The sequence below is a fragment of the Ammospiza nelsoni genome, chromosome 26 (assembly GCF_027579445.1).
Source record: "Ammospiza nelsoni isolate bAmmNel1 chromosome 26, bAmmNel1.pri, whole genome shotgun sequence".
Taxonomy (NCBI): Eukaryota; Metazoa; Chordata; class Aves; order Passeriformes; family Passerellidae; genus Ammospiza; species Ammospiza nelsoni.
The window spans coordinates 3,989,022-4,007,855 of record NC_080658.1 but is presented as its reverse complement, the minus strand read 5'-3'; the positions used below and the strand labels follow the sequence as shown (position 1 = coordinate 4,007,855).

At 51.1% G+C, this 18,834-nt stretch overlaps 1 protein-coding gene and 4 pseudogenes across 1 annotated transcript; all 5 read left to right on the top strand.

The window, feature by feature from the left end:
* The first annotated feature begins 3,086 nt into the window (after positions 1–3,086).
* Positions 3,087–3,395, top strand: LOC132084336 (feather keratin Cos2-2-like). The gene has a single exon (XM_059489406.1). The coding sequence runs from the start codon at positions 3,087–3,089 to the stop codon at positions 3,393–3,395; it is 309 nt and encodes a 102-aa protein (XP_059345389.1).
* Positions 3,396–6,151: 2,756 nt separating this feature from the next.
* Positions 6,152–6,928, top strand: LOC132084069 (feather keratin Cos2-2-like; annotated as a pseudogene).
* A 2,663-nt stretch (positions 6,929–9,591) lies between these two features.
* On the top strand, positions 9,592–10,425 carry LOC132084068 (feather keratin Cos2-2-like; annotated as a pseudogene).
* A 2,768-nt stretch (positions 10,426–13,193) lies between these two features.
* Positions 13,194–13,950, top strand: LOC132084327 (feather keratin Cos1-1/Cos1-3/Cos2-1-like; annotated as a pseudogene).
* A 2,769-nt stretch (positions 13,951–16,719) lies between these two features.
* On the top strand, positions 16,720–17,463 carry LOC132084326 (feather keratin Cos1-1/Cos1-3/Cos2-1-like; annotated as a pseudogene).
* The last annotated feature ends 1,371 nt before the right edge of the window (positions 17,464–18,834 follow it).

The following is an 18,834-nucleotide window of genomic DNA, read 5'->3' as shown; positions in this document are numbered from 1 at the left end:
CCATTTCTGTCCCTCACTCCCCAAGGCAGTGTAGTCAGGACCTGCCATCCTTCCTACCTCTGCAGAGCAGTGCAAAGAACACCACATGAGATCTTCATCTTAGTGGCTGCTCCTGGTGCTCTCTGAGAGCCATCTCCATTTCTTCTGTAAACTTATTAAAACTGTATTGCATTCATGCCTTTGTGTCTGAGTCACCTGTTGTTCCTGGGCATCTCCTCCAGTTTGCACAGGAAAAAAATCGAGAGAACAATGTTTGGGGGCCACTGCGGTGGATTTTATATTGTGCCCCTTTCTCTTGGAGCTGATAAAGAGCATCCCTGGTTACTGGGCAGCCCAAGGCCATCATGAAGGCTTTGGCTCCATAGGAGTGGGGATGGGAAACAAAAACGCTAGGAGACAGCCCAAAACTCTTCTCTTCCCATCCTTCCTTCATAGGTTGGCCTAGGGTCTGTAGCCAGCACATCTGGGAACAAGGAGATGAGATCCAAACCTCACACAGTCCCTCATCACTCAACAGGGCCCAGCTGCTGCCCAGACTCGCAGGGCTGACGGGATCGCACCCCTGGCCACGGCCAGTAGAGGCGCTGCTGGGTCCTGGCCACACAGGGCGCGTGCGATGATTCCCCCATGGCAGCAGAGGGCGCTGTGGTGCGAGCTCGGCGGCCATGTGGTAATGGCGTCTAGACAGAGATGGGAAAGGATTTAAGAAAGGCTTTGGTTTACAAATCCCGAGGGGCAGCTGATCCGGCTGCCCCAGCTAGACTCTCAGAAGCAGCAAGCTTTAAAGCAGGAATGCGTAAAAGTCCTGAGCTGGTGGGCAGATCTATCAGAATCTTTGTAGCCGTAGCTGGAACTGAGGGATGTCTCAGCAGGTAGGGAGCTACAGTGCAGCAAAGCTCAGAGTAGTGCAGAAAAAGCCACAGAGGCCCAACAGTGTCAGCCCAGTTCCAAGCATTGCAAGGGAAGATGAGGTCTGCATTCCGAGCAACTGAACACATGGTGAAAAATCCCTCTTTCATTGAGATAGAGTGTTAACAAGGTCCTAGTGCAATGACTGCTCTTACAAACAGAGCTCCACTCACTATAGAAGGAAGGTCGCAGGAGATAGAACACCACAATGGTGATAAATGCTCTTCACAGGACTACAGTCTCTCTCCCCTCCATTAGTGGAGAAAGAAAGCGAGCCGGGGGCTGCACTTAACTACTTTTTCCAACATCCAACTGTCTGAGCATCTCTGGCCACCAATAGAAACCCGCAGATATGAGAAGTGCAACCAGATGACATCTTTCCCTGAGCTTGGCCACTTCTTTTCTCTTTCTTACGAACACAGTCATTAATATTTCCCAGTAAATTATGGGGTAAAATTCCTTAAGCAAGTAGCATCAAAAAGAATAAGTCTGATCCTCAAGAGCCGCTAAAGGGGAGGGAACAGGCACTCAAGTATGCTATGTTGTTATATCGGACAGCAGAGCAACACCTGAATATGGGTTCCTTTGGTCCAAGAAACATTTCCTGGGGGATCTCATGGTTGTTCAGTCAGCACCATCTGCTAAAATGTAGAAGTGCATCTGCCATTTGCCTTGACAGGAGGAACCTGTGTCCCACCCTGGACACCTACAACATTCCACCAGAAGGGGATCTGCTAAATGATAACAACCTGCAGAAGTGGACAGGCTGCCTTGATGTTTCTCCCTCTCCAGAAAACAAGAAATGGGGAGGGCAGGAGGCAGAAGGTGATTTCAGTGCTAGATCTCTGCCAGCTTGAAGCCATGACCATTTACCTGTAGATTCCGTACAAAGTGCCATTCCTGATGGCAAAGGAACATGTTTCTATCTGAGATCATGAACACTGCAGGGAAGAGTCCTGTTGCTCTGACCTGTACATGACGTCAGGAGGGTCACCCAACCACAGGATGATACACACGTCCTTAAACACAGCAGCATGGAATAATGCAAAGATCTGTATGGTCCCAGAGAGTCAGCAAAGAGTCAGGAACAGACAGAAAAAATGTGCAGATCAGGAAACTCTGCAGATGAGATACTGGGGACAAGTGTGGTAGAAAATTACTCAGTTATCCTTGACAAGGATCAGGCCACACGAAACTCCTGGTATTTCAAGGAGACCCAGAGAGATTGAAAAGAATGACCAATAACCAAATGAGGCCAACACAATTTTTCTCTGAGCAATGTTAGAGTAGCAACATCGTCCAACCCTCCCAGCAGATGCAGACCGGTGTGCAACAGTGAGTGTCCATCACTGAGAGATAGGAAAAGAAACAGAAAATGATGTGTCATGACCCCTCACATGGCAGTCCTTGGGCATGTGGGCAAGGAGTATGAGACTGACGCCCAGTTCCTGACAACTTGAACAAAACCAAACCCACAGGAATGACACAGGTGAATATATTTGTCCACAGAGCATGCTGCCAAGTGACGGTATGAGCATGTCAAATGGACACAGCATTGGTTTTGCCCAGGAAATACTTGAATCTCTAATTTGAGCATTTAGAGAAACGATCCTTCATTTAGGAAAGCAGAGAGAATTGGCCAGGAAATGAAAAGGCAGCAGTGCAGGAAACCAGGACAGAGCCCCTACCACTAACTGGGATGGTTCATATTTGAAAGGTACTGGTCAGCAAAATTATGATTCAACAAAGGTGCCTCTGGGCCTGAGGCAGGGCAGGACTGCTATAAAAGGCAGCCCAAGTCTCTGCTCTCTCATCCACTTCTCTCACCTCCTACTCCTCTTCAGGAATCAGGTGAGTGGGAAGCCTCTTCTCCTCTGCCTGCTGCTGCTACTTCAAGAGCAGCTCTTGCCAGAGACCTGTGGGGTTCAGCTGAGATAGGCTGATGCTAGGCCGGGAGATACTTGTGCTAGGAGAGGGCAGGGGAGAGAAGGTCTTGTGCAGACAGAGAGAGGCTGGGACTTGGCTCACGTGGCTCCTGGGCTTTGACCTGCGCCCTGCAATGGGGGCCAGGAGGTGCCTTGGCTGCAGGGTGTTTGGGTGCAGTGCTACTTCTGATATGTCCTCACTTTGTGCTTCTCCCTTTCCTTCCATCCTAGGTGTACCTGTGACCTTGAGCCATGTCCTGCTGCAAGCCCTGTGACCCTTGCTGCCAGCCCTGTGGCCCCTGCCCACTGGCCAGCAGCTGCAATGAGTGCTGTGTCAGGCAGTGCCAGAGCTCCCACGTTGTCATTGAGCCGCCTGCTGTGCTGGTGACCCTGCCTGGGCCCATCCTCAGCTCCTCCCCACAGAACACCGCCGTGGGATCCTCCACCTCTGCTGCTGTTGGCAACATCCTCAGCTGTGGTGGAGTGCCCATCAGCTCTGGGGGCTTTGACATCTCCTGCATCACCAACTGCTATGGTGGCAGCAGATGCCGTCCCTGCTAAACCTGCTGGCAATGTCTCCCGGCAAGAACACCCAAGACTTCAAAGCTTGGTTTTGGGCAGGAAATAGAGCTTCAGAAAATTGTCTTTAGAGCTTTGGACCATGCCTTCCTTGTGCAATTCTCTTCTCCTTTTCAGTCCTTCACTCCCCAAGGCAGTCTAGTGTGGACCTACCATCCTTCCTTCATCTGCACAGCAGTGCAAAGAACACAACATGGGACCTCCATCTTAGTGGCTGCTCCTGGTGCTCTCTGAGAGCCATTTCCTTTTCTTCTGTAAAATTATTAAAACTGTCTTGCATTCAAGCCTTTGTGTCTGAGTTGTGCGTTGTTCTGGGACATCTCCTCCATTTTGCTCAGGAAAAAGGTGGAGAAAGTAATGTTTGGGGCTTGCTTCAGTGGATTTTCTTTTTGCCCTTTTCATTGGAGCTGATGGAGAACATCCCTGGCTACTTGACAGCCAAAGGCCATCATGAAGGTTTTGGCTCCATAGGAGTGGGGATGGGAAACAAAAACGCAAGGGGACAGTCCACAACTCATCTCTTCCTATCCTTCCTTCATTGCTTGGCCTGGGGACCTGTGGCCAGCACTCTGTAGAACTAGGAGATGAGATCCAAACCTCACACAGTCCCTCAGCACTCGGCAGGGCCCAGCCACTGCCCAGACACGCAGGGCTGAGGGGACCGCACCTCCAGGCACAGCCAGCAGGGGTGCTGCTGGCTCCTGGCCGCGCAGGGCGCATGTGATGATTCCCCCATGGCAGCAGAGGGCGCTGTGGTGCGAGCGATGGGGCCATGCGCTAATGGCAGCTTGACCGAGACGGGAAGGGATGGATGAAAGGCTTTGCTTTACAATCCTAAGGGGCAGCTGATCCCAGTGTCCCATATGGACCCTGGGGGGCAGAAAGCTGGAATGGCAGGAACGAGCAAATATTCCAGGGTAGTGGATGAGATTTATCTGGATCTCTGCAGCTGTGGCTGGAACTGTGGGATGTCTCAGCAGGCAGGGGCTGCATGGCTACATTGTAGCAAAATCCAGAGCAGTGCTGAAGAAGCAGCAGGGGTCCTTCAGTGGAGTCCTGATCCTAACATTGCAAGGAAAGGCGGGGTACGGGATTCTGAGCACCTGGACATATGGACAGAAGGTGAAAAGTCCCTCTTTTACTGAGGTAGAGTGTTACCAAGGTTCCAAATCAATGCCTGCTCCTATGAGCAGAGCTCCACGCACAGTAAAAGAAAGGCAGCAGGAGACAGAACCCTACAGTGGTGATGAATTCTCCCCACAACTCTGCATTGTCTCTCCCCTACAAAAGCTGAGAGACAAAGAGAGCCAGGGGCTGCAACCAAGCCCGTCTTGCCAGTCCAAACGTCTCGGCATCTCTGGCCAAAGGAGAAACCCTCAGATAAGAGAAGTGCATCTTAATGCCCTTCTCACCTGAACTTCGCCACTTCTTTTCTCTTTCTGTAGTACCCAGTCATTAATGGTTCCTAGAAAATTTTGGGATAAAATTCCTCGAGGGAAAAGAATCAAATAAAAGCACCATCAAGAGCTTCTAAAGGGAAGGGAGCAGCATTACCCTATGCTAAGTGGGTAGACCCAACTGTCCTGTATCTCACAGTAGAGTAACACCTGAATATGGGTTCCTTTCATCCAAGAAAAATTTCCTAGGCAGTCTTAGCCCAGCTAGGTCTGCGCCAGGATGCTGACATGTAGAAATGCATCTGGCATTGGCCTGGACAGGAGGAGCCAGTGTCCCTCCCTGGCCACCTGCAACGTTCTACCAGAAGGGGATCCACTAAATGATAACAACCTGCAGAAGTGGGCAGGCTGTCTTGGTGTTTCTCCCTCTCCAGAAAACAAGAAACGGAGAGTGCAGGAGGCAGAAGATGATTTCAGTGCTAGTTCTCTGCCAGCTGGAAGCCATGCCCATTCAGCTGTAGATGCCATACAAAGAGCCATTCCTGATGGCAAAGGATCTCTATCTGAGATCATGAACACTCCAGGGAAGAGTCCTGCTGCGCTGACCTGCACATGCCCTCAGGACGGTCACCCAAGCACAGAAAAATGTACATGTGCTCAAACACACCAGCCTGGAATAATGCAAAGAACTGTATGGTCCCAGAGAGTCAGCAAAGACTCAGGAACAGCCAGAAAAAATGTGCAGTTCTGGGAACACCTCTGAGGAGATACCGGGGACAAGTGTGGCAGAAAATTACTCAGGTCTCCTTGAGAAGGATCAGGCCCTAGACAACTCCTGCTAATTTCAGGGAACTCCCAGCGATTACACAGAAAAACCATGAGCCAAATGAGGACAACACAATTTTTCTCCGTGTACTGTTTGAATAGCAAGAGAGTCCATCCCTAGCAGCAGATGCAGAGCTCTGGGCAACAGTGAGTGACCATAATGAAGAGATTGGAAAAAGAAAATTATCTGTCATGTCTCCTCACATGGCATTCCTTGGGTATGTGGGTAAGAAGCATGAGACGGACGCCCAGTTCCTGACAACCTGGACTAAACAAACCCACAGGAATGACAAAGGTGAACACATATTTCTGCAGAGGATGCTGCCAAGTTATGATCTAAGCATTCCAAATGCACTGGCATTGGTTTTGCCCAGGAAATCCTTGAATCTCTCATTCCAGCACTTACAGAAAATGACCCTTCATGTAGGAAAGCACAAAGAATTAGCAGGGAAATGAAAAGGCAGCAGTGCAGGAAACCAGGACTGAATCCCTACCATTAACTGGGATTGGTGCACTTTTGACATGAGCTGGTCAGAAAATTGTGGCTTCCACTAAGGTGCCTGTGGGCCTGAGGCAGGGCAGGACTGCTATAAAAGGCAGCCCAAGTTTCTGCTCTCACATACACTTCTCTCACCTCCTCCTCTTCAGGAATCAGGTGAGTGGGAAGCCTCTTCTCCTCTGCATCCTCCTGCTGCCGCTTCAAGAGCATGTCTTGCCTGAGACCTGTGGGGTTCAGCTAACAGGGGCGGGTGCAAGACTGGGAGCTGCTTTTGCTGGGAGAGGGCAGGGGAGAGAAAGTCTTGTGCAGACAGAGAGAGGCTGGGACTTGGCTCACGTGGCTCCTGGGCTTTGACCTGCGCCCTGCAATGGGGGCCAGGGGGTGCCTTGGCTGCAGGGTGTTTGGGTGCAGTGCTACTTCTCACATGTCCTCACTTTGTGCTTCTCCCTTTCTTTCCATCCTAGGTGCACCTGTGACCTTGAGCCATGTCCTGCTGCAAGCCCTGTGAGCCTTGCTGCCAGCCCTGTGGCCCCTGCCCACTGGCCAGCAGCTGCAATGAGTGCTGTGTCAGGCAGTGCCAGAGCTCCCACGTTGTCATTGAGCCGCCTGCTGTACTGGTGACCCTGCCTGGGCCCATCCTCAGCTCCTCCCCACAGAACACCGCCGTGGGATCCTCCACCTCTGCTGCTGTTGGCAACATCCTCAGCTGTGGCGGAGTGCCCATCAGCTCTGGGGGCTTTGACATCTCCTGCATCACCAACTGCTATGGTGGCAGCAGATGCCGTCCCTGCTAAACCTGCTGGCAATGTCTCCCGGCAAGAACGCGCAAGACTTCAAAGCATGGTTTTGGGCACCAAAATAGAGCTTCAGAAAATTGTGTCTTTAGAGCTTTGGACCATGCCTTCCTTGTGCAATTCTCTTCTCCTTTTCAGTCCTTCACTCCCCAAGGCAGTCTTGTGTGGACCTACCATCCTTCCTTCATCTGCACAGCAGTGCAAAGAACACAACATGGGACCTCCATCTTAGTGGCTGCTCCTGGTTCTCTCTGAGAGCCATCTCCTTTTCTTCTTTCAACGTATTAAATCTGTATTGCATTCAAGCCTTTGTCTCTGAGTGGTATGTTGTTCTGGGGCAACTCTTCCAGTTTGCTCTGGAAAAAGTTGGGGAAAGCAATATGATGGTCTCACTGCAGAGGATTTTATTTTTCACGTTTTCCCCTTGAAGCTAATGAATAACATCCCTGGCTACTTGGCAGCCAAAGGCCATCATAGACACTTTGGCCCCAAAGGAGTGGAGATGGGAGCTAACAATACCTGGGGACAGTCCATAACTCATCTCTTCCTCTCCTTCCTTCATTGCCTGGCCTGGGGGCCTGTGGCTAGTACTCCAGGGAACAAGGAGATGAGATCCAAGCCTCACACAGTCCCTCAGCACTCGGCAGGGCCCAGCTACCACCCAGACACGCAGGGCTGAGGGGACTGCACCTCCGGCCACAGCCAGCAGGGCCACTGCTGGCTCCTGGCCGCGCAGGGCGCGTGTGATGATTCGCCCATGGCAGCAGAGGGCACTGTGGCTCAAGCTGGGGGGTCATGCGGTAATGGCGTCTTGACCGAGATGGGAAGAGATTGAAGAAAGGCTTTGCTTTACAATCCTAAGGGGCAGCTGATCCAAATGCCCCAGTTGGACTCACGGGAGCTGCAACCTAGAATGGCTGGAATGAGTAAAAATCCCGGGATGGTGGAATAGACATATTGTAAGCTCTGCAGCTGAAGTGGGGCTGTAGGATGCCTCAGCAAGCAGGGGTCTATGGTGCAGCAAAACCCAGATTAGAGCCAAAGAGGCAACAGGGGCCCAGCAGAGGTAGCTTGGCTCCTAGCAGTGCTAGGAAAGGCGGGGTGGCATTCCGAACACCTGAACATATGGTGAAAACTGCCTGTTTTAGAGAGGTGGAATGATAACAAGGTCCGAGTGCAACAGCTGCTCTTACGGCAGAGCACAACTCACAGTAGAAAAAAGGCAGCAGGAGACTGAACTCCGTAGTAGTGACAAATTCTCCCCAGAGCGCAGCAGTCTGTCTCTGCTCCAAAAGCAGAGAGAGAAAGAGTGCCAGAGTCTGCAGCCAACCCCATTATCCCAGACCAAATATATTGGCATCTCTGGCCTCCAAGAGAAACCCTCAGAGAAGAGAAGTGCAACCAGATGCTCTTCTCTCCCGAGCTTGGCCAATTCATATGTCATCGTTAAATACCCAGTCATTAATGTTTCCTAGCAAATTAGAGGGACAAAATTCCTTGAGGAAGAAGAATCAAACAAGAAGATTATAACCATAAATGGCCACTAAAGGAGAGGGAACATCACTCAGCTATGCTATGTAGATAGATCCAACTGTCCTATATCTCACAGCAGACCAAAACCTCATTGTGAGTACATTTGGCCCAAGAACCATTTCCTGGGGGGGCTCAGCCCTACTCAGTCAGCATTGGCCTGGACAGGAGGAGCCTGTTTCCCACTCTGGTAACCAGCAATGTTCCACCAGAAGAGGATCCACTGAATGATAACAAACTGTGGAAGTGGGCAGGCTGCCTTGATGTTTCTCCCTCCATAAAGACGAAATGGAGAGAGCAGGAGGCAACAGCTGATTTCAGCGCTAGTTCTCTGACAGCTTGAAGCCATGACAATTTAGCTGTAAATTGCATAGAAGGTGACATTGTGATGGCAAAGGAAATATGTTTTTCTCTGAGATCATGAACACTGCAGGGAAGAGTCCTACTGCTCCGACCTGCACATGACTTCAGGAGGGCCATCCAAGCACAGAATGCTACCTGTGTCCTCAAACACACCAGCATGGAATAATGCAAAGATGTCTAGGGTCCCAGAGAGTCAGCAAAGAGTCAGGAACGGACAGAAAAGATGTGCAGTTCTGGGAACTCTGCTGACAAGATATTGGGGACGCGTGTGCCAGAAAATTACTCAGGTGTCCTTGACAAGGATCAGACCCCAGACAACAACTGGTATTTCCAGAGGACCCACAGAGAGGGCACAGAAATATCATGAGCCAAAGGAGGCCAATACAATTTTTCTCTGAGCAATGTTAGAGTAGCAACAGGGTCCAACTCTCCCAGCAGATGCCAGCCTGTGTGCAACAGTGAGTGACCATCATGTAGAGATGGGAAAAGCAGTAGGAAATGATGTGTCATGATGCCTCACATGTCAGTCCTTGGGCATGTGGGCAAGAAGCACGAGCCTGATGCCCATTTCCTGACATCTTGGAAAAAAGCAAACCCACAGGAATGACACAGGTAAACATATTTTTCCACAGAGGATGCTGCCAAGTGGTGGTGTGAGCATTCCAAATACACCCAGCATTGGTTTTTGCCCAGGAAATCCTTGAATCTCTCATCCCAGCATTTAGAGCAATGACCATTCATGTAGGAAAGCTCAGAGAATTAGCTGGGAAATGAAAAGGCAGCAGTGCAGGAAATCAGGACAGAATCCCTACCATTACCTGGGATTGTTCACATTTGACATGAGCTGGTCAGAAAATTGTGGCTTCCACTAAGGTGCCTGTGGGCCTGAGGCAGGTCAGGACTGCTATAAAAGGCAGCCCAAGTTTCTGCTCTCACATACACTTCTCTCATCTCCTCCTCCTCAGGAATCGGTGAGTGGGAAACCTGTCCTCCTCCTCCTCCTGCTGTTTCAAGGCAAGCTCTTGCTTGGCTGGAGGTCTTAGCTGAGAGGAGCTGTCATAGTGCAGGCCTGGGAGTTGCTTTTGCTGGGAAAAGGCAGGGGAGAGAAGGTCTTGTGCAGACAGAGAGAGGCTGGGACTTGGCTCAGGTGGCTCCTGGGCTTTGAGCTGGACACTGCAATGTGGGCCAGGAGGTGCCTTGGCTGCAGGGTGTTTGGGTGCAGTGCTGCTTCTCATATGTCCTCACTTTGTGCTTCTCCCTGTCTTCCATTCTAGGTGCACCTGTGACCTTGAGCCATGTCCTGCTGCAGGCCCTGTGACCCTTGCTGTCAGCCCTGTGGCCCCTGCCCACTGGCCAGCAGCTGCAATGAGTGCTGTGTCAGGCAGTGCCAGAGCTCCCACGTTGTCATTGAGCCGCCTGCTGTGCTGGTGACCCTGCCTGGGCCCATCCTCAGCTCCTCCCCACAGAACACCGCCGTGGGATCCTCCACCTCTGCTGCTGTTGGCAACATCCTCAGCTGTGGCGGAGTGCCCATCAGCTCTGGGGGCTTTGACATCTCCTGCATCACCAACTGCTATGGTGGCAGCAGATGCCGTCCCTGCTAAACCTGCTGGCAATGTCTCCCGGCAAGAACGCGCAAGACTTCAAAGCATGGTTTTGGGCAGGAAGTAGAGCTTCAGAATATTGTATTTAGATCTTTAGGGCATCCTTTCTTTGCTCTATTCTCCTCTCTTTTTCTGTTCCCTCCTCCCCAATGCAGTCTAGTGTGGACCTGCCATCCTTCCTTCATCTGCAGAGCAGTGCAAAGAACACCACATGGGAGCTCCATCTTAGTGGCTGCTCCTGGTGCTCTCTGACAGCCATCTCCTTTTCTTCTTTCAACTTAATAAAACTGTATTGCATTCAAGCCTTTGTGTCTGAGTTGTGTGTTGTTCTGGGGAAACTCATCCGGTTAGCTCAGGAAAAATATGTAGGAAGCAATCTTTGGGGCTTGCTGCAATGGGTTTTATATTGTGCCCCTTTCTCTTGGAGCTGATAAAGAGCATCCCTGGCTATTAGGCAACCAAATGGCCATCACGGACAGTTTGGCTCCAGAAGAGTGGAGGTGGCAAAAACCAACATCCTTCGACAGTCCATAACTCATCTCTTCCTCTCCTTCCTTCCTTTCCTGGCCTGCAGTCTTTGGCCAGCACACCTGGGAACAAGGAGATGAGATCCAAACCTCACATGGCACCTCAGCACTCGGCAGGGCCTAGCCCCAGCTGCTGCCCAGACACGCAGGGCTGGGGGACCGCACCTCCGGGCACAGCCAGCAGTGGCGCTGCTGGATCCCAGCTGGGCAGGGTACGTGCGATGATTCCCCCATGGCAGCAGAGGGCGCTGTGGTGCATGATCGGGGGCCATGTGGTAATGGCGGCTTGACCAAGATGGAAAGGGATGGAAGAAAGGCTTTGGTTTGGGAAGCCCGAGTGGCAGCAGATCCCAGTGTCCCAGAAGAACTCTGAGGAGCAGAAAGCTGGAATGGCAGGAAAGAGCAATAATTCCAGGGGCGTGGATGAGATATATCCGTATCTCTGCAGCCGTAGCTGGAACTGCATGACGTCTCAGCAGGCAGGGGCTGTAGGACTGCCGTGCAGCAAAATCCAGAGCTGTGATGAATTAGAAGCAGGGGCCCAGCAGTGGCAGCTCAGCTCCCAAAAGTGCAAGGAAAGGTAGGGTGCTGATTCCAAGCACGTGAACATATGGTGAAAAGCACCTCTTTTACCGAGGTATTGTTTTAACAAGGTCCCAGTGCAACACCTGCTCCTACAAGCAGAGGTCCACTCACAGTAGAAGAAAGGCAGTAAACGACAGTACCTGGCAGTGGTGACAAAGTCTCCCCACAGCTCTTCAGGCTCTCTCCTCTCTGAAAGCTGAGGGAGAAAGAGTGCCAGAAGCTGCACCCAAGCCCATTTTCACCACTCCAAATGTCTTAGCACCTCTGGCCTCCAGGAGAAACCCTCAGATAAGAGAAGTGCAGCCCTCCTCCACTGAGCTTGGGCACTTCTCTCTTTCTTAAGTACCCAGTTGTTAATGTCTCCAGGCAAGTTATAGGAGATAATTCCTGGAGGAAGTTGAATCAAAACAAAAGATTCTAACCCTCAACAGCTTCTAAAGGGAAGGAAGCAGCACTCAGCGGTGCTATATAGGTAGATCCAACAGTCCTATATCTCACAGCAGAGCAACATCTGAATAGGGGTTCCTCTGGTCCAAGAACAATTTCCTGGGCGTCTCAGTCTTGCTAACTCAGCACCAGGCTGTTGAGATGTAGGAATGCATCTGGCATTGGCCTGGACAGGAAGACCCGGTGTCCCACCCTGGCCACCCGCAGCATTCCACCACAAGTGGATCCACTGAATGATAACGACCTGCAGAAGTGGGCAGGCTGTCTTGGTGTTTCTCCCTCTCCAGAAAACAAGAAATGGAGAGTGCAGGAGACAGAAGCTCATTTCAGTGCTAGTTCTCTGCCAGCTGGGAGCCATGACCATTCTGCTATAGATTCCATACAAAGTGCCATTCCTGATGGCAAAGGAACTATGTTTGTCTCTCCGATCATGAACACTCCAGGGAAGAATCCTACTGCTCTCACCTGCACATGCCCTCAGGAGGGTCACCCAAGCACAAAAGGAGGCACGTGTGCTCAAACAGACCAGCAAGGAATAATGCAAACATCTGTATGTTCCCAGAGAGTCAGCAAACACTGAGGAACAGACAGAAAAAATGTGAAATTCTGGGAACTCGGCTGAGGAGACACTAGGGGCAAGTGCGGCCAAAACATGTGTGGTCTCCTTAACAAGGATCAGCCTCCAGACAACTCCTGATATTCCAAGAGAAACCACAGTGAATGCACAGAAAGATCACAAACCAAATGAGGCCAACACAATTTTTCTCTGAGCAATGTTAGAGTAGCAACATGTCCAACCCTCGCAGCAGATGCCAGCCTGTGTGCAACAGTGAGTGACCATCATGGAGAGATGGGAAAAGCAACAGAAAATGATGTGTCATGAGCCCTCACATGTCAGTCCTTGGGCATGTTGGCAAGAAGTACAAGACTGACGCCCATTTCCTGACAACTTGGACAAAACCAAACCCACAGGAATGACACAGGTGAACATATATTTCCACAGAAGATGCTGCCAAGTGATGGTGTGAACATTCCAAGTTCACTCAGCATTGGTTTTGCCCAGGAAACCCTTGAATCTCTCATGCCAGCTCTTAGAGAAATTACTCTTCATGTAGGAAAGCACAGAGAATTAGCCAGGAAATGAAAAGGCAGCAGTGCAGGAAATCAGGACAGAATCCCTACCATTAACTGGGATGGTGCACATTTGACATGAGCTGGTCAGAAAATTGTGGCTTCCACGAAGGTGCCTCTGGGCCTGAGGCAGTGCAGGACTGCTATAAAAGGCAGCCCAAGTCTCTGCTCTCGCATCCACTTCTCTCACCTCCACCTCCTCTTCAGGAATCAGGTGAGTGGGAAGCCTCTTTTCCCCCTTTTCCTCCTGCTACTTGCAGGCGAGAGGTCTCAGCTGAGAAGTGCTGTTGTAGTGCAGGGCTGAGAGCTGCTTGTGCTGGGACAGGGAAGGGGAGAGAAGGTCTTGGGCAGACCCTCAGAAGCTGGGAGTTGGCGGAAGTGGCTCCTGGGCTTTCAGCTGGGCACTGCAATGGGGGCCAGGAGGTGCCTTGGCTGCAGGGTGTTTTGGTACAGTGCTGCTTCTCTTGTGTCCTCACTTTGTGCTTCTCCCTGCCCTCTGTGCCAGGTGCACCTGTGAGCCCGAGCCATGTCCTGCTGCAAGCCCTGTGACCCTTGCTGCCAGCCCTGTGGCCCCTGCCCACTGGCCAGCAGCTGCAATGAGTGCTGTGTCAGGCAGTGCCAGAGCTCCCACGTTGTCATTGAGCCGCCTGCTGTGCTGGTGACCCTGCCTGGGCCCATCCTCAGCTCCTCCCCACAGAACACTGCTGTGGGATCCTCCACCTCTGCTGCTGTTGGCAACATCCTCAGCTGTGGCGGAGTGCCCATCAGCTCTGGGGGCTTTGACATCTCCTGCATCACCAACTGCTATGGTGGCAACAGATGTCGTCCCTGCTAAACCTGCTGGCAATGTCTTCTGGCATGAACACCCAAGACTTCAAAGCATGGTTTTGGGCAGGAAGTAGAGCTTCAGAAAATTCTATTTAGAGCTTTGGATCTTCCCTTCCTTGTTGAATTCTCCTCTCCATTTCTGTCCCTCACTCCCCAAGGCAGTCTAGTCTGGACCTGCCATCCTTCCTTCGTCTGCAGAGCAGTGCAGAGAACACCACATGGGAGCTCCATCTTAGTGGCTGCTCCTGGTGCTCTCTGTGAACCATCTCCTTTTCTTCTTTCAACTTATTAAAATTATCTTGCATTCAAGCCTTTGTGTCTGAGTCGTCTGTTGTTCTGGAACAACTCCTCCAGTTTGCTCAGGAAAAAGATGCAGGATGCAATGTTTGGGGCTCACTGCAGCGGATTTTATTTTGTGCCCTTTTCCCGTAAGGCTGATGAAGAACATCTCAGGCTACTCAGCAGCCAAATGGCCATCAGTGAGACTTTGGCTCCAATGGAGGGGATATGGGGAAAATCATGAATTGGGGACAGCCCACAACTCATCTCTTCCTAATCTTCCTTCCATGCCTGGCCTAGGGCCTGTGGCCAGCACTCTGGGGAACAACACAATGAATTCCAAACCTCACATAGTCCCTCAGCACTCGGCAGTGCCCAGCTGCTGCCCAGACACGCCGGGCTGAGGGGACCACACCTCCGGGCACAGCCAGCAGGGGCGCTGCTGGCTCCTGGCCACGCAGGGCGTGTGTGATGATTCCCCCATGGCAGCAGAGGGCGCTGTGGTGCGAGCTTGGGGGTCATGCGGTAATGGCGGCTTGGCCAAGATGGGAAGCCATGGAAGAAATGCTGGGATTTACAAATCCCGAGGAGCAGGCGATCCAGTGCCCCAGCTGGACTCTCAGGATCTGCAAGCAAGAATGGCAGGAACGAGTAAAAATCCCTGGTTGGGGGATGGAGCTTGTTTAAACTCTGCAGCTGTAGCACGATCTGTGGGATATCTCAACAGTCAGGGGGCTACTGTGCAGCAAAACCCAGAGTAGCGACAAAGAATCAGCAGGGGGATAGCAGTGGAAGCCTGGCTCCAAGCAGTGTAAGGAAAGGAGGGGCGGAGATTCTGAGCACCAGAACATGTGGTGAAAAGAACCTTTTATAGTGATGGAGAGTGTTAATGAGGTCCCAGGGCAAGGCTGCTTTTACGAGCAGAGCTCCACTCGCAGTAGATAAAGGTAACAGGACATGGAAACCCGCAGTGGTGACAAATTCTCCCCACAGCGCTGAGGTCCCTTTCCCTGCTAAAAGTGGAGAGAGAAAGAGAGCCAGGCACTGCGCCCAAACCCATTTTCCCACTCCAAATATCTCGACATATCTGGTCTCCAGGAGAAACCCACAGATAAGAGATGTGCAGCCAGATGTCCTCCTCCCATGAGCTTGGCCACTTCTTTGTCATTCTCAAGTACCTAGATCTTACTCTTTCCTAGCAAATCATGGTGCAAAATTCCTGGAGGAAAAAGCATCAAACAAAAAGATTCTAATCCTCAACAGCCTCTAAAGGGAAGAGAGCAGAACTCAGCTATCCTATGTGGGTAGATCCAACAGTCCTATATCTCACAGCAGAGAAACATCTGAATAGGGGTTCCTTTGGTCCAAGAACAATTTCCTGGGGTGTCTCAGCCATGCTCAGTCAGCACCAGGATGCTGAGATGTAGAAATGCATCTGACATTGGCCTGGACAGAAAGAGCGTTTGTTGCATCCTGGCCACCAGCAGCATTCCACCAGAAGTGGACCCACTGAATGATAACAAACTGTGGAAGTGGGCAGACTGCCTTGATGTTTCTCCCTCTCCATAAAACAAGAAATGGAGAGTGCAGGAGGTCAAAGTTGATTTCAGTGCTAGTTCTCTGACAGCTGGGATCCATGGCCATTTACCTGTAGATTCCATACAAAATGCCAGTCCTGATGGCAAAGGAAACGTTTCTATGTGAGATGATGAACACTCCAGGAAAGAGTCCTGCTGCTCTGACCTGCACATGCCCTCAGGAGGGTCACCCAAGCAAAGAATGTTCCATGTGTGCTCAAACACACCTCAAACAGCAGCATGGAATAATACAAAGATCTCTAGGGTTTCAGAGATTCAGCAAAGACTTAGGAACAGACAGAAAAGATGCGCAGTTCTGGGAACTGAGCAGATGAGATACTGGGGACATGTGTGGCAGAAAATTACTCAGGTGTCCATGACAAGGATCAGGCCCCAGACAAATCACAATATTTCCAGAGGACCCACAGAGATTGCACAGAAAGACCATGAGTCAACTGAGGCAACAAAATTATTGTCTGAGCACTATTTGTGTAGCAACTGGGGACCAACCGTCGCAGCAGATGCAGACCTCGGTGCAACAGTGGTTGACCATCATGGAGAGATGGGAAAAGCAACAGAAAATGATATGTCATGAGCCCTCACATGTCATTCCTTGGGCATGTGGGCAAGAGGCACGAGACTGATGCCCATTTCCTGACAACTTGGACAAAACCAAACCCACAGGAATGACACAGGTGAACATATTTTTCCACAGAGGATGCTGTCAAGTGATGGTGTGAGCATTCCAAATACACCCAGCATTGGTTTTGCCAAAGAAACTCTTGAATCTCTCATCCCAGCATTTAGAGAAATGACCCTTCACGTAGGAAGCTCAGAGAATTACCCGGGAAATGAAAAGGCGGCAGAACAGGAAATCGGGACAGAATCCCTACCATTAGCTGGGATGGTGCACATTTGACATGAGCTGGTCAGAAAATTATGACTTCCACTAAGGTGCCTCAGGGCCCGAGGCAGGGCAGGACTGCTATAAAAGGCAGCCCAAGTCTCTGCTTTCGCATCCACTTCTCTCACCTCCTACTCCTCTTCAGGAATCAGGTGAGTGGGAAACCTCCTCTCTGCCTGCTGCTGCTTCAAGAGCAGCTCTTGCCTGGCTGGAGGTCTCAGCTGAGAGGGAGCGGCTTCTGCTAAGAGAGGGCAGTGGAAAGACGGTCTTGTGCAGGCAGAGAGAGGCTGGGACTTGGCTGAGGTGACTCCTGAGCTTTGAGCTGGGCACTGCAGTGTAGGCCAGAAGGTGCCTTGGCTGCAGGGTGTTTGGGTGCAGTGCTGCTCCTCACGTGTCCTCACTTTGTGCTTCTCCCTGCCCTCTGTGCCAGGTGCACCTGTGAGCCCGAGCCATGTCCTGCTGCAAGCCCTGTGACCCTTGCTGCCAGCCCTGTGGCCCCTGCCCGCTGGCCAGCAGCTGCAATGAGTGCTGTGTCAGGCAGTGCCAGAGCTCCCACGTTGTCATTGAGCCGCCTGCTGTGCTGGTGACCCTGCCTGGGCCCATCCTCAGCTCCTCCCCACAGAACACCGCCGTGGGATCCTCCACCTCTGCTGCTGTTGGCAACATCCTCAGCTGTGGCGGAGTGCCCATCAGCTCTGGAGGCTTTGACATCTCCTGCATCACCAACTGCTATGGTGGCAACAGATGCCGTCCTTGCTAAATCTGCCGGCAACCTCCTCAGGAAAGAATCTTCCAAATCTCCGAACCTGGCTCTGGTCAGGGCCTAGAGCTTTGGGATATTTTCTTTACAGCTTCGTGGCATTGTGGCATTGTTCCCTTCTTTTACTCTTCTCTTTCTTTCCTTTGCTCCCCGTATCTTCCCAAATCAGCATCAAGGAGATGTGTTGTCCTCCCTCCCTCATTAGGACAGGGTGGTGGACACCCTGCAGAAACTCCTCTGCTCCTTAGTGGCTGCTGCTGTTGCTCTCTGGGCGCCACTCCCTTTTCTTCTTTCAACTCAATAAAGTTGTTTTGCATCCAAGCCTTGTCCTCCAAGTTCTCTTTCTTTCCACTGAAAGTCTTCCAGTCTGCTCAGGATAACAGGAGGAGAAGCAGAGGGTGGGAGTTCCTACAGTTAATTTTACTTTTTGCCCTTTTGTCTTGGAGTTGAGAAAAATGTGCCTGGGTACTGCACAGTCAATGGCCATCAGGAACAGCAAGGCTCCAAATGGTACCAGGAGTGGGTTGGTATGTGAATTGATAAGTCCAAGTCACCAAACCACAGCTGAAATGCAAAGAGTAGATTTATTTCATTACCTCATTAACTCACAGGTTCCAAGGCACTGCCAGGCTGCAGAGACACATAAGAGAGGAACAGTGGCACCATTAGGGTCAGTCCAATCCTGGTGGGTCACTGCCTGTCCCAGTATGTCAAGGGGCCTCTTGCACATGCAGTTTATCACAATGCTGTGCTTTTGTGTCATTTGAGTTTTTGGATCTCTCATTCTCCCAGCAGGAGGCTCAAGACTAAGACTGTCTGTGACAGATGCCTCTCAAGGTCCTGACAGCTTTTATATTATCTCTCAAAAGAGACACAGGATAATCAGCAGTAAATATAAAATGTGAAGTTTCCCACATTCATGTTCTCAGCCTCCCCACCTACAAGGTCACTTTGTGCAAATCTATCACCCTGCTCTCCAAGACTTTCAGTTTCAACCTTTTCCTCCCAACAGCTGGGAAACAGCAATGTGTGGAAACAGCCCATAACACCATCCCTACTTTCTTCTCCCCTCCATTAGCCAGTCTAGGGTCCACGGCCTGCACACAGCAGCACAGGCAGACGAGGATCACATCTCAATCTTATAGGGGCCCTCAGCTCATGCAGTGCCCATCTCTGTCCTAAGATGCAGTGCTGAGATATTTCAGAAGTTAGAACTGGAATCAGCCATACTCAGGATAGGCTGTGGTAAATGACTTTAGGCTGAGTTTGTGCAGAAGACTTAGGGCTTCACTGTTAATTCACATTTCTGCCATGTATTCTGTAATGTAATCTGTCCATCAATGCCTTCCCAATGGAAGCCTTTGACCAAAC

What these genes read in the sequence shown, in the direction of transcription:
- LOC132084336 (XM_059489406.1), top strand. Translation starts at nt 3,087, where the DNA reads ATGTCCTGCTGCAAGCCCTGTGACCCTTGCTGCCAGCCCTGTGGCCCC.